The sequence below is a fragment of the Corvus kubaryi genome, unplaced genomic scaffold (genome assembly GCF_017639235.1).
Source record: "Corvus kubaryi isolate FWS band 111438036 unplaced genomic scaffold, C.kubaryi_AGA036_p1.0 37396, whole genome shotgun sequence".
In the NCBI taxonomy this organism is placed as follows: Eukaryota; Metazoa; Chordata; class Aves; order Passeriformes; family Corvidae; genus Corvus; species Corvus kubaryi.
The window spans coordinates 30,732,242-30,745,592 of NW_024581135.1; the positions used below are offsets into that span (position 1 = coordinate 30,732,242).

Here is a 13,351-nt window from a genome sequence, read left to right on the forward strand (position 1 = left end):
TGGGCGGCGGGGGGCGGCGGATCGCGGCACGGGGGCAGCGCGGGGGCAACGCGACGCGGGCGGGGCGTCCGGCGGGGGGTTCCGGCCGCCGCTCCCCCTGGCCGGGCGGGACGAGGATCCGCGGGGATGGGCCCGAGCCCGTGACGGGAAGCGGCAGAGCGGCCAGCTCAGCCCTGCCCTGCCCTGCCTGCACAGCAGCGCTCACCCACCGGCGCTTCTGCTGCGGGCCGCGGACGGGCTGTGACCTCCCTTAGGGCTGCAAGAGGCACCACCAGCAAGCGTGGTGAGGAACTCTCCTAACACGTAATTCAGGTAAAACAAGACATTACCTCCCAACTATTTTTTCTTAGGGTGTTAAATGTCATGTGTGGCCGTTCATAACTTCCAAAGCTCTTCAGAAAATCAGCAGAACACGTGCTTGAAAACCCTCCAGTAATAATAAATTGTACAGTTCTCTTCTAGACGTAACCACCAGGTAGATTATAAACAATGAGCAGTATTGCCAAAAGCCTTTTGCAGTCAGTTAAGCACGGCCGAGCTGCGTGTCTGAGGAGCAGTTCTGCTCACTCTGGAAAGCAGCGTTTTCGAAGACTGGTTTTGGGAATAGAGACAAGCTGTGACGACACCGGCGCTGCTGTGGTGGATGAAGCTGGCTGTGTTCTTGGAGAAGCACTGCACTGTCAGAAGGATGTTCATTTACAGTAAGAATAGACTTCTCTCAAGGCTTCTGCCCCAATAACGATTTTATTGTTATTGTTACTTAGGTCATCTTTATAAAAGTCTTGCCTGCTCTGTAAGACTCAGTAAGTGGTGGGTAGGTGTGAAGATGTATCGCTTGGGCCACAGCACATACTGCCCGAGATAGTACTAAGGGGGAGGAAAGAAATGCCATGCATTTAACAAGTTTTCTCCAGTATTTGCGTTCAAAGAGAGATTACTTCTCTAGCTTGAATAAAAGATGAAATCATTGCTACTGTTAAAATCACCAAATGTCTTGACTTTTTAAAGGGAAAATTAATCAAATATAAGCATTGGTGGTTAAGAACATGAACTGACGAATGAGGGGTTGTGAATATTAAGTTATATTGTTTTGGAACAGTGTTGAGATACATTTAAAAAGCATCTGTACCAAAAAAGGGAAAGTTACATCCTTTTCTGACCTTCCACTGATAATTATGCTCTCTTCAGTGCTCTTGACAGTGCATTTGAGAATGCACTAAGGAAACAGGCAGGATAGACAAGGTTAAGAGGTGCCTGAAAACTATTTTTATGGCATTCTATCTGTTATGAAGTACCGATGCATTGTAATTCCTTGGTTTTACTAGAGCAGGCGGAATAATTCCCGTGGTGGCACAGCAGCTTCACAGAGAAAACATCGAGCAAGTGGTACAAGAGGCCCTTCGTGCCAGTGGCGTTTCTGTAGCCGAGCTTGCGGCTGTGGCGACTACAGTGAAACCGGGGCTTGCTCTGAGCCTGGGCGTGGGGCTGCAGTACAGCCGGAGCTTGGTCAACAGGCACCAGAAGCCTTTCATCCCCATCCATCACATGGAGGCTCATGCACTGACCATCAGGCTCACACATCACCTGGAATTTCCCTTCTTAGTTCTCCTAATCTCTGGAGGCCACTGTCTCTTGGCAGTAGCACAAGGAGTTTCAAATTTCCTCCTGCTTGGACAGTCCATCGACATTGCACCAGGTGACATGCTGGATAAGGTAATATTTTCTTTCCTCCCTTTTTCTTAGTTGTTTTCTTCTTATTATTGCATTTATACTACATAATGGTAGTATTATCATTAACCCGAGGACAGCAATTCAATGCGAGTTTTATGTAACTTTTTTTTCTATTTTGAAGTACCATAGATTTAAGACACGAAAGACTGCTAAAAATGAACACAAAGCATCAATTGCAATGTATGTACATCAATTATATTTTAGCAAATAGGCAACAGAACCAAAACTGATGTTGGAAGTTTCAAAGATACTGATTATACAGAGAAGTTGTATTAATTTGAGAAGATTGATAGAGGTATCTTGAAGGATGCTGTCAGGTTTAAAACAATGCATATTAAAACATTTCTTATTAATTTTAGTTTTTACAGTTTGAAAAGTGTGTTTTGGCTTTCAGAATCTTAAGTTTTCTGAGTCCCTGAGTACAGTCTGTAAAATTGGTCACTTATGGCTTTGTTCTCAGACACAAAGTTTTTAAACAGTATTCGTACATATTAATTAAAGAATTGGGGGAGTGCATGGAGTCAGAAAGAGGATTTTTGAAAACTGAAACCAACTTTTCTCCAGTGTATCTAGTAATACAGTATGGCAGTCTCTGTGTGTTTCCTATTGCTTGAAAATGGAGTAATTAATGTTTCCTGCAAAATTTGTTGATCCTTATGTTTGCTCAGATTGTTCTAGAATTGCATTTCTAAATACTCCAGGAAAAAAATATATCCTGCTGGGCTGGTGTTACATCTTATTCTTACCATGCCCTGTTTGTAATTTCACATTGGGTTGGATTTTTTGGTGTCACATTTTACTCTGTGGACTACAGTACAGTGATGCAGTTCCAGGAGGAACTGATTCCAAGTCCGTTGTTTACCATCTCCTTAGGTAGCACGAAGATTGTCACTGAAAAAGCACCCAGAGTGCCACAGCATGGCTGGGGGGAAGGCCATAGAACACTTGGCTCAGACTGGGAGCCAGGAACTGCTCACCTTCCGACTGCCCATGCAGCACTATCGGAACTGCAACTTCTCCTTCTCTGGACTTCAGAACCTTGTCAATAATGCCATTGTACAAAAAGAAAAAGAAGAAGGTATTTTTAGGCAGTCAGATACAAACTGAGCTTTTGATGACCTACACTCAGGAACACCCTTTGATGATATATTTTTATAGGTGTTCAAGAAGGTGAGATCCTGTCCTGTGTTAAGGATGTTGCTGCTGCTGTACAGCATGTGGTGGCTGTTCATATTATCCAGAGGACATACCGAGCCATGCTGTTCTGCATCAAAAACAGCATATTGCCATCAAAAAATGCCACTTTGGTGGGTATACTTTTTTTCCTTTTTATATCTGACTATATAACATCATTTGAAGATGCAGATGCCTTACTGTACTTTCTACCTTGACAGGTAAGGAAGATCTCTGAAGGTATTAATGTTGTTAAAATACCAGGATTGAAGTAATGGTCATATAAACATTTAGCTGGGTTTCAAGCTAGAGTGAGATTTTCTTACTATCTAATCTAACCTCCCATAACAATTTAGGCCATATAATTTGACATTGTGGTCCCCAGTACTTGCCAGCTGTTCTAGTTACAGCGGAACCATAGACTGGTTTAGCTTGGAAGGGGCCTTAAAGATCATCCAGTTCCAACCCTCCTGCCATGGGCAGGGGCACCTTCCACTAGACTGACATGCCTCAGGAATGTCTTTTAGCATAATAAGCTCACTTAGCTCTTTTCGGGCATGTTTTAATCTTGAAATGCAGCATTTATTGCTGTCTTTAGAACTTCAACTGATAACCCCTTTTTGAACAGGATGCTAGTTGTGTGTGACCCATCATTAGTTTTGAGTTAATGCCTTTTTTTTTTTTGGAATGCTGTCAGGTTGTATCAGGAGGAGTTGCAAGTAATCAGTACATCCGAAAAGGTCTACAGAATTTGGCAGATGCAAATGATTTTGCTTTACTGTGTCCTCCTCCAAGACTCTGCACTGATAATGGTGTTATGATTGCATGGTAAGATTTGTTTCTCTTTGTATGTGCTCCTGTAATGTTGTTTAAAGTTGACAGGAACCAGAGGAATCAGTCAGGAACCTCTTTGTGTGCTGACTGAACCCTGTGCTCGTATTCAGAGTTGTGACATACACTTTAATGTAATTGCTTTCTTGCTCAGGAATGGCATAGAAAGGTTACGTGCAGGACTGGGGGTTCTACACAGTACTGATGGCATCCGCTACGAACCAAGGTAAGTGACTGCAGTCCCAGTCTCTTTCCTCACTGCTCGCTGTGGGCAGTGAAAGGGGAAGAGGTCACGATGAAGAGGCACAAGCTGCTGAGGAGTGACTTTGCAGCACATACAAATTTTAAAAGTTACTTTCCAAGGCAGTTGTTAAATACAAATGATCGTGGCTGGCATTTTTGTTCATTTTGGCTCAGAAACTTAATTTACCATATCTCGCAACAGTTCTATGTGTTTTCCTATTATGACTGTGTAGATCTTAGGCTTAAGGCCAAACAAAATGCTGATATTTCAAAAGTACCAGCTGGTCTTAAACTTAGGATTTTTTTCAGGTTTTTTCCCTTTCCCTTTTCAGAAAAACAGACTTGACGGGCTCAATACAAAAAAAAAGTATCAATTTTCACATGCAAAATGATAAAATATCCTACTTCAAAAATAATTTGCTGTATATATTTCAGAGAATAAAAGACCAAGGTTAAGTTGCTGTAGAAAATACATTATTTAATATTGTCCTAGGAGATGCCTGTGAATCTCTAGTGTGTCTTGCATTCATCAGTGAGATATAAAATAAATTATCAACTAAAATCAGAATCTAAATAAAACAGCCCCAGAAGATGGCTTTGAAATCACAACTGTGTTTCTAGAGTTTGGAATGGCTAAAAATGCAAATATTTCCTTAGTGTAAAGATGTTTCCAGGTACAGCTTCAGACAGATCATTTTAATGGTCACAGTCTTAGAAGTGCAGGGAATGTACTGAAATACTTTGACTCTTATGCCAATTGTAAAAAAAGTCTGTGAAGCTGTACATCTGTGTGCTACGGCAATGATGATGTTAATTTTTAACAAATTCATAATTTTGTTTTCTAGAGCTCCCCTTGGAATTGATATTTCAAGAAGAGTTGAAGAAGATTCCATTAAGGTGCCAAAATTAAAAAAGATACGATGGTTGGCATCTTAAAAAGTAACTTAATAAATGCAACTGTAACTTGTTCAATAAGAACTGTTTCAATGCTGTTACGTTTAGTGACTGCACTTGGATTACAAGTGTTGACAATCACCCATCAGAGAAACAAATGCTGTGTGCTATCACCACAGTGATTCCAGTTACTATGCCAAACTAAGCATTCTCAGTATTAAAACAACAAGAAAAATAAAAGCGCAGGATGCATTCATAGTGAGTCTCTCGTTCACGTACACAAGTACAACTCTGATTTTTAATAATTATGTCCAAGTGTGTAAAAAAAACCAGACTGAACATTCTAAGAAAACTTTAAAGATTTACTGAATTTGCATATAGAATAAGTGCAGCATCTCAAAATATAGCTTTATAATTCATCTACTGAAAGTAACTTCAGTCTGCTGCATGTGTCAGATGCTTTTTCACTGTTGCTCTCTAGTTTTGCAATCCGAGATCCGAACTGTACAGCCCTTTTTGGCAAAACAGTCGAGGCTGTCAGGCCCAACTCCTTGGCTGCAAGGCGCAGAATCAGTTTCTCACCAATCCCTCGAGGTAAAGTCAAATCAGCTTTTTCTGAGACAGGCAGAGAATTAAGGAATGAAACAACATCTTCATCAAGAAAAGGAAACCTGAAAGAGATACAGGTGGGGAAGGAACCTTTAAAAATTTCATAGGAATAGTCTTGGTTTTCCTCTTTACCACATGCAAAGACTGTGTGAAACTACACCATAAATTTGAAACAAAAAGATTTACACAACAAATTCTGATATCATTCTGAATTTCAGGCATTCACACCTAATCACGTGCATGGTTAAGAGCACTGTACATCCACCACTACAAGTGTTCTTGTGCTGAACTGAAAATGTGCAGCTACGAATGGATTTGGAAAAACTCTGGCACAAAGATCACATGAAAAAACCTTTCATGCACCTGAGTGGCCTCTGCTCCTGGTAACACCTAAGGAATTTTTTGCAAGTTAATGGTAGCATGGAGGAATTAGACACAAATAAAATGATTCTTCAACTCTTCAGATTTAACAGCCAGGAAATGTGGTGGATATTGACTGTGCCTTTACTGCATGGACAGTAATACACAACTTCTGTTACATGGTCATGCTCCAAAAACACTCCCCAAAGGTCCACACCAGAACACTTCAAAGTTGTGCAAAAGACTGTTTAGCTTACAATTATAAAGCCAGCTTAAATTTCCCTATTTCTACATCTGTTGCTGCTTCTTAAAACTTCTAGATGGAAATCAAGTTGCTGAATTTCCTTAAGTAACTCTTCCACAATATACTACAGAACACTTTTTAAAAAAACAAAACCAACAACTCCACAACACAGTACACATTAACAAAACTGCAGCAGAATTAGACAATAAAACACACAGAAGTTTCAATTAAGATTTTGTTAGGAGTGTTAAAAACTGCATCTAACTGGCAAAACCAGTTTTGCTCCATGTTAAAACATTAATACCTGGCTTCTTTTCCATGATCACTGATGACCCTGTCATCTCTACCAAGATTTCGAGAAGAAATGCGACCTAACTCCATTTCAAGTTCTTTATTAAGACCCTCTAAGCCATCTTTTCTGAAGCAAACACGATGTCGAGAATACCCAGCAAGCTGCTCATCTGCTCCAATTCCTGTAAGTACAACCTAAGAAAACAGAATATAAGAAATCTTAGAGTCTATGCAAGCTAATATGTAACAGATCTTAAATGTTTAACTACATCTTAAGGAGAAAAATTTTAATACACATCTTCTAAAGATATTACCTATCAGGATGAGCTGTGCCTTACACATTTACAAAGCCTGAAGTAATTCCCAGTGAAGTCACTGGTAACTTGAATCATGTTCACAATCAGACATAAAAGTACAGACAAACACTGCTAGTGGAGCAAAGAAAAAACATCTAAATAATGTCATATGTATCATATACACCAGTATATTTGAAGAATGTCTTTGTTCGTTTCTATGATAATAAACAGCATTTGTTGAACACCAACCTTTAAAAATTATTGCCAAAGATTATGTCATATGTTGTAAATAGTCACCTGAACGTACACCCAGAGTACTATTACTTTACCAGCTAGTGGGTTAGTAACAACTACATTACACAAAGTAAAAATGGCTTACACTACTCAGTAAGTACAGTAAAATGTTATCAAGAGAAAAAACTATTACATCTGGCCCATTACTGCGCCTTCAACAGCTGAAATTAAACAGTTCATTCTTCCCTACACAAACCATCAGGAATAGAGAAGTGAGAAATCAGAATCAAAAATGATAGATGGTGGTTATTTTTTTCCTATTCATATTATTGCATATCCAAGTTCACTGAAAAGCCATGCACATTACATGACAAAAGAACTGAATGTGATTTTTAACTCTAGAATTACACAAATTCTGTAATTATAGAACTATTCTACATCCTGACACTGAATTTCAGAAGCCTTATGAATAGCAAAAGATCCCAGCTGATTTCTGAATCAACAAAACTGTTTTTACATTCAGAGGTCAAACGTAAGGCAGAAAACAAAACAGAAAAACCCAGTACCTTTGCAGGACTTTTATATGGTTTCAGTTCTTCTCCTTGGTTACTAATAAAACCCTCTCCTCTGGAAGCAAACCAAATTGCACAGCCAATACTGTCATCTAAGACCGTATCCAGCGGATAGATTAGGTAATGAATGCGTTGTTTTCTCATTTTTTTCAATTCCTCTAGTGTTACATTAATTTCCACAAAGTTCCAGGTTCTTGAAGGGTTAATGGCTTCTAATTCCTTCAGTCCTGCCCTACCAGTGATTCTGTCAGGAACATCAAAGCAAGATAAAGGAGTACCAGTGTCAGCATCAAGATCCTGACAGCTTTCTTGAGGACGAAGCAAATCAAGCTGTACTTCATGGCTGGTATGTCTTTTAGTGGTACCCTTGTGCTTAGCTTGCTCTTTCATCAGGAAAGCTACATTGAGAAGATCAATTGGCTCCTCCAAAGGCACATGTTTATCAGCCAGGGCTGCAATAACCATAGAATCAATGCCACCAGAAAAGAGCACTGCAACATGTGCTTTCTTATGAGACATGCTTGGAACTTCCCTTGTTTTCTGATCGCGATCTCTGAAGAGACATAGAACTCGTCTCTTGACTGCTTCATTTAAAACATCAATAAACTGACAGGCTAATTTTTTCTTGTGTTCCTCTGCAAGAAATTCTTGAAGGGTTTCTACAGAAACCACACAGTTAATGTTGCTAAAATTAGATCCTGGACATGCACCTGAAGCCTGAGCAACTGTTTTATTTAAGGGGATAACTGGTGCCCTAAGACACAGCTTTGATTCATTCCCCACAAGACGTACATGGTTTGGTAAGTCTTTTGACACTCGGTCAAGAACATTAATGCATGTTTTTTCTACTGCTTTCTCTCTGCAGCTGTACTTCCAAGGAAACAATGTTAAAGACAAAGATTTAGTTGTTGCACAAGCTTTGAGATCAATTTTGAAAATTCCAGATGCTGGGACTTCTTGCCATTGGCTGCCTGATTCAGAACAACCACTTACAGATGTGAGACAGAAAGCACTGTCAACCTCATTACTGAACTGCCAAAGCAAACTACGACGACCAAAATAATCTCTGCCAAACCATAAACTGTGTCTGGGTGCTTCATAATAAATAAAAGACCAGGGACCCTGAAGTGATGAGAAGAGTGACAAAATGTCTACTTCACTGCTGCATAAAGCCAGATGATGAAACATTACTTCAGTATCATTCTCTAGGTCTCCTACATGCACTCCATTGAAAATTTCTCCATTCCAAAGAAAAATATTGCTATTGGCATCTTCCAGAGGCTGAGGAGTCACCAGTCCCCTCAAGTGTAGTACATGGCCTGAAAACAGACATTCATAAGAGAGATCAGACACAGTTTTTATCAACTGTTGACTACTGTCTGGTCCTCGTCTTCTCAGATGGCAGAGGATGTCTTCACTAAGGAAATCACAAATCGCACGCTTGCTGCACAAGGTAACAACACAGCAAATACCACACATTGCAACAGGGAATTCACAGGAACTACTTCTTGATTTTAGCCTTTTCTGAATTTTCCAGCTCCTGATGTGCCTTCTTCAACTCATCTAATGTATCTGTGTAAGACAAAATTATACAAATAATCATTTTCATAAACAGGAAGGTTTATGTGTAGATAAATTTAAGAGTATATCTACAAAGTCAGTAATTCCAGCCACTTGATCCATTTAAGTGATAAACATAAAACACTAATTAACCAAAGTGCTATGTTTGTGTTCCATCATTACTAACACAAGCTATATAAGCTTACTGTAGCATGTTCCTCTTTAATTATACAAGGATGATTGGTTTTTTTCTTCCACAGAAAGCCACAGTGCAATAGGGGAATAGCCAACTCCCACCTATATAATCAGTATGACTTAAACATTTGTAGTAAGAAGAGGGAACTGACAATTAAAATGGCAACACTATTAATGCAAATCAAAGCAAAGAGAAGTAGCAATTCTTCACTCCAGAAAATTAAATTTATACTCTTCTGATGCTCGTTCCATCATCGCCTCTATTATCCATTCTCCTATTACTTGTATTTGACACACAGCTGCCAGTTTCTCATTTTAACATACCTCTGAAATCAGCTACAAATACAGCTTTTAAATATTCAACTATTTGAGATACTTTTACACTGCAAACTTACTTTTGCATTGAGACAGTGTTTCTGTTCGGTCTGCAAGGAAGAATATGTTGCTATTGGGTTGCTGCTTATAAACTTTCTGTAAAACAAAACCCACACTGCATTAAGTCAAATCAGCAGATTCTGGAACCACACTGCAGCAGGAGCTGGTGTGGGTCCAAAGAGACACTCCTGGTATAAAAGTGAAGGAGTAAGTTTTGGCCTGCCAACACCAACATTCTAATGCTGTACCATCAAAAGCATTTAACTCTCAACCCAAGACAATTCTGAATTTCTCTTTTCCTTATCCACAAGGGATCACATTCTATTTTAAACAAATGCACAGACAAATTAAGAACACTTCATGAATCCTTGTAATCAACTCAAACATCTTAATGAAATAACTCAAAACATAAAAAAAGAAGAAATCCCAACAACATACTGTGTTACACTGCACAAGTACACACAATCAAATCATTTGCAGGACAAATTGTTCTGGGAACAGCAGACCACATGTGTATTAAAATCTGTATTAAAACAAACTAAAGACAGCATGTTCTGATTTTGTTTTCCTTCTTGTCTCTATTTTATTTCTCTGCTAAAATGAAATAGTCAAAAGCGAATCTGTAAAATCTTACCCGGTTCTTCTTCAAATTAGAAAGCTCGTCGACTACAACCTTCTGCTCTTTAATCTGAAAAGCAAAAGACGCATTTGAATTTAATGATAAATACAAGCCATCGTATTATAATCCTAGTGGTGAGCATGTCTACTGATATTTTAAGACAGCAACATGCCTGTGTAGCTCCAAATGAATCTCTGAAGACAAAGTAAATATAAAAGTTACATACTTAACTTCTCTAGAAACAAGTTAGCTTGCATGCATTGGTATTTCTCCTACCCTCAAAAGCCTCCGGGAAGCCAGAGTACTGACAGCTATTTATAATCAGAGAGCACATTTATCCCCCTCAGAAGAGAAAACATGTACACAACTAATACAACATCGAATAACTTTAGAAAACAAAATTCAGCATAACCTCAAAAATACACTTTATAGTCACATGTATGCTCCAGATTCAAAATGAAATGAATGAAAACCCAAATACTCTAGAACTGTACTAGGAACAATGGCAACCTTTCTATTGCTCTGGATTTTTACATTAACTTCATTAGTGGGACTTACCACTCTGTTCTGCACTAAGAGATGTGGCAGATATTCCCATTTTCTTTTACAATGACAGCTGTCAATGCTAAAGAGTAATCAGAAGGACTATTGCAAAAGCCAAAAACTACAACAAAACCTGTTCAGAGGGTACAATGCTTTTTGTTAGAAGCAAACAATATGGGTTTCTCTGTTCTTCTTTTGTATCTCCTAGAATTGGTGCAACAGTAGGAAGCTGCCACAGAGCAAGGTCAGCCAAACTGAATACGGCACACTGAAAGTACAACTTTTCCAGCAGCTACATTAATGTCTTATATCTACAACACCAACAGGCAAAGCAGCAGTGCCATCCTCTTCAATGGACTAAACCAGCCACTTAGGCACAACAGAAGTGACAACCTGTATCTCTGTGATGCCCCAGCTTTGCAGCTTCCCAGGCAATCAAAAACATCACTGGCTCTATACAACATGGCTATATAGAAATAACTTTTTCATAGAATCATGGAATGTTAAGCGGTTGGAAGGGACTTCAAAGATCATCTAGGCCCAACCTGCCCCTGCCATGGGCAGGGACACCTCACTAGACGTGGTTGCTCCAGGCCTTATCCAACCTGGCCTTGAATACTTCCAGGGTTGAGGCATCCACAGCTTCTCTGGGCACCCTGTGCCAGTGCCTCACCATCCTCACAGTATAGAATTTCTGCCTAGTATCTAACCCAAATTTGCCCTCTTTCAATTTGTACCCGCTACTCCTTGTCTTACCACTACAGTTCCTGATGAAGGGCCTCTCTCTGGCTTCCCCTTAGACCCCCTTGGGATACTGGAAGGTTGCTATGAGGTTTTTTGGAGTGAAAGCAGTTCCATAGGGCTTGGCAGATTGCATACTGAGCAAAGCTACGGGCACCAGGGAAGAGGGAGCAGATGCACAAGGAGCACTAGCCTCTGTGGCTGAAATCCCTTGGGACATTTTGGGCAGATAAAGCTGAAGTAGGTACTACAGGGAAGCCAAATGAGAAGCAGCTCAGGACACTCGGTTTGTTCAGCCTGGAGGAGACTGAATGGAAACCTCACAGCAGTCTACAAGTTCCTCAGGAGGGGAAGTGGAGGGGCAGACACTGATTTCTTCTCCCTGGTGACCAGTGACAGTACCACAGGGAACGGCCTGGAGCTGGGTCAGGGGATGTTTAGGTTGGATATCAGGAAAAAGTTCTTCACCCAGAGGGTGGTTGGGCACTGAACTCCCCAGGGAAGTGGTCACAGCACCAGCCTGACAGAGTTCAAACAGCTTTTGGATATCGCTCTCAGGCACATGCTGTGATTCTTGGGGTGTCCTGTACAGAGCAGGAATTGGACTCGATCATTGGGAGTTTCTTGCAACTCACGTTATTCTGCGATTCTATGAGAAAAATCTCACTGCGCCTCACTTGATATTTCAAGCTCAACTTGAAGCAGTAAAACCCAAAATGCCAATCTGGCAAGCAAGCTATTAGCGAGGCGACACGGGCTCGCTACACGAGGGACGCCCTCGGGGCCTGACGGCACAAGCCCGGGCACAAGAGCCCCGGTCACCGACAGCACCCGCCCTCCTCTTCCTCACGCTGCTCGCACCCGAGGCGACAGACTCCGGGGGCTGCCCGCGCCTCGGCCCAGACCCCGGCAACAGGGCCCCACGCAGCCGCCTCCGCTCACCCGCCGGCTCAGCTCCTCCTTTTGGCGCAGCGCCGCGCTCTCCCCATCCTCCTGCCGCGGCAGGAGGCCCGACATGGCCCCGGCGGGCACCGGGCGCTCAAACCCGACGGCGGCGACAGCCCCCACGCTCCGACGCACGGCCGCTAAGGCCGGGCGCAACAGAGCGCCTGCGCGCGGGAGGGGCCGCGCGGAACACCACCAATCAGCAGGCGCGGCCGAGCGCGCGCAAGGGCGCGAGCCGATGGCGCGAATCCTGAGGGGGCTCGCGCCCCCGCCCGGAGAAAGCCAGAATTGCGCCGGCTGCCCCGGGAGGGACAGAGTTCCCGGGAGCCGTGTCACGCCGTGTCCGGGACAGGCCCAAGTTAAGATGTTTGGAATGAGGCTTGGAAACTGTGCCCCTTGTGGAGTGTGCCGGAACACCCGGAAGAGGAAAGGAGCCGTCTTGGTGTGGTGTGACCCCAGGCTGTTGTCGGGCAGCGGGCTGTCAAGCCCTTTTAAGCGGTTTGCTTAAAGGTATTACAGGAGAGATATGAATCATACACTGTTTATAGATATTAGGATCATATGTTTCACTATGTTAATTATTAGGACTTGTTTCTACAAGAAAGATACAGAAGGACTTTTTAGAAGGGCATGTAGTGACAGGACAAAGGGGAATGGATTCAAACTGAGAGAGGGCAGGTTTAGATTAGATACTTGATGGAAATTGTTTACACGGAGGGCGGTGAGACACTCGCACAGGTTGGCTGTGGCAGCTCCATCCCTGGAAGTGTTCAAGGCCAGGTTGCACAGAGCTTTGAGCCACCTGGTCTAGTCCCTGCCTACGGCAGGGGGGTGAAACGAGATGACCTTTAAGGTCTCTTCCAACCCAAACCATTCTATGATTCTATGAGGTTTT

General features: G+C 41.9%; 3 protein-coding genes across 4 annotated transcripts; 1 reads left to right on the forward strand and 2 right to left on the reverse strand.

Moving 5' to 3' along the window:
* Window positions 1–56: 56 nt before the first annotated feature.
* On the forward strand, window positions 57–5,128 carry OSGEPL1 (O-sialoglycoprotein endopeptidase like 1). 2 transcript variants are annotated; one of them, XM_042040782.1, is made up of 8 exons: window positions 57–312; window positions 452–701; window positions 1,326–1,713; window positions 2,605–2,809; window positions 2,890–3,038; window positions 3,602–3,732; window positions 3,890–3,961; window positions 4,824–5,128. In XM_042040782.1, the coding sequence occupies exons 2-8, from the start codon at window positions 490–492 to the stop codon at window positions 4,912–4,914; spliced, it is 1,248 nt and encodes a 415-aa protein (XP_041896716.1). In that variant the 5' UTR covers window positions 57–312; window positions 452–489; the 3' UTR covers window positions 4,915–5,128. The 2 variants fall into 2 exon arrangements, with proteins under 2 accessions (XP_041896716.1, XP_041896717.1); XM_042040783.1 differs by lacking the exon at window positions 57–312 and having other exon boundaries at window positions 552–701; window positions 1,331–1,713.
* Window positions 5,129–5,220: 92 nt separating this feature from the next.
* On the reverse strand, window positions 5,221–8,957 carry ASNSD1 (asparagine synthetase domain containing 1). The gene is made up of 3 exons (XM_042040781.1): window positions 7,473–8,957; window positions 6,390–6,571; window positions 5,221–5,543 (listed from the first exon to the last, which is right to left on the reverse strand). Exons 1-3 carry the CDS (start codon window positions 8,955–8,957, stop codon window positions 5,282–5,284), a joined length of 1,929 nt encoding a protein of 642 aa, XP_041896715.1. The 3' UTR covers window positions 5,221–5,281.
* Window positions 8,607–12,536, reverse strand: ASDURF (ASNSD1 upstream open reading frame). The gene is made up of 4 exons (XM_042040784.1): window positions 12,454–12,536; window positions 10,243–10,296; window positions 9,629–9,704; window positions 8,607–9,050 (listed from the first exon to the last, which is right to left on the reverse strand). Exons 1-4 carry the CDS (start codon window positions 12,526–12,528, stop codon window positions 8,980–8,982), a joined length of 276 nt encoding a protein of 91 aa, XP_041896718.1. The 5' UTR covers window positions 12,529–12,536; the 3' UTR covers window positions 8,607–8,979.
* Between the last annotated feature and the right edge of the window lie 815 nt (window positions 12,537–13,351).

What these genes read in the sequence shown, in the direction of transcription:
- ASDURF (XM_042040784.1), bottom strand. Translation starts at nt 12,528, where the DNA reads ATGTCGGGCCTCCTGCCGCGGCAGGAGGATGGGGAGAGCGCGGCGCTG. An exon ending in AGGAGGAGCTGAGCCGGCGG is followed by an intron (nt 10,297 to 12,453) that starts GTGAGCGGAGGC and finishes TTTGCTTTTCAG; the next exon opens with ATTAAAGAGCAGAAGGTTGT. An exon ending in CTAATTTGAAGAAGAACCGG is followed by an intron (nt 9,705 to 10,242) that starts GTAAGATTTTAC and finishes TTTGTTTTACAG; the next exon opens with AAAGTTTATAAGCAGCAACC.
- OSGEPL1 (XM_042040782.1), top strand. Translation starts at nt 490, where the DNA reads ATGAGCAGTATTGCCAAAAGCCTTTTGCAGTCAGTTAAGCACGGCCGA. An exon ending in CAGAAGGATGTTCATTTACA is followed by an intron (nt 702 to 1,325) that starts GTAAGAATAGAC and finishes TGGTTTTACTAG; the next exon opens with AGCAGGCGGAATAATTCCCG. An exon ending in ACAAAAAGAAAAAGAAGAAG is followed by an intron (nt 2,810 to 2,889) that starts GTATTTTTAGGC and finishes ATATTTTTATAG; the next exon opens with GTGTTCAAGAAGGTGAGATC.
- ASNSD1 (XM_042040781.1), bottom strand. Translation starts at nt 8,957, where the DNA reads ATGTGTGGTATTTGCTGTGTTGTTACCTTGTGCAGCAAGCGTGCGATT. An exon ending in CATATAAAAGTCCTGCAAAG is followed by an intron (nt 6,572 to 7,472) that starts GTACTGGGTTTT and finishes CTGTTTTCTTAG; the next exon opens with GTTGTACTTACAGGAATTGG. An exon ending in GATCATGGAAAAGAAGCCAG is followed by an intron (nt 5,544 to 6,389) that starts GTATTAATGTTT and finishes TATCTCTTTCAG; the next exon opens with GTTTCCTTTTCTTGATGAAG.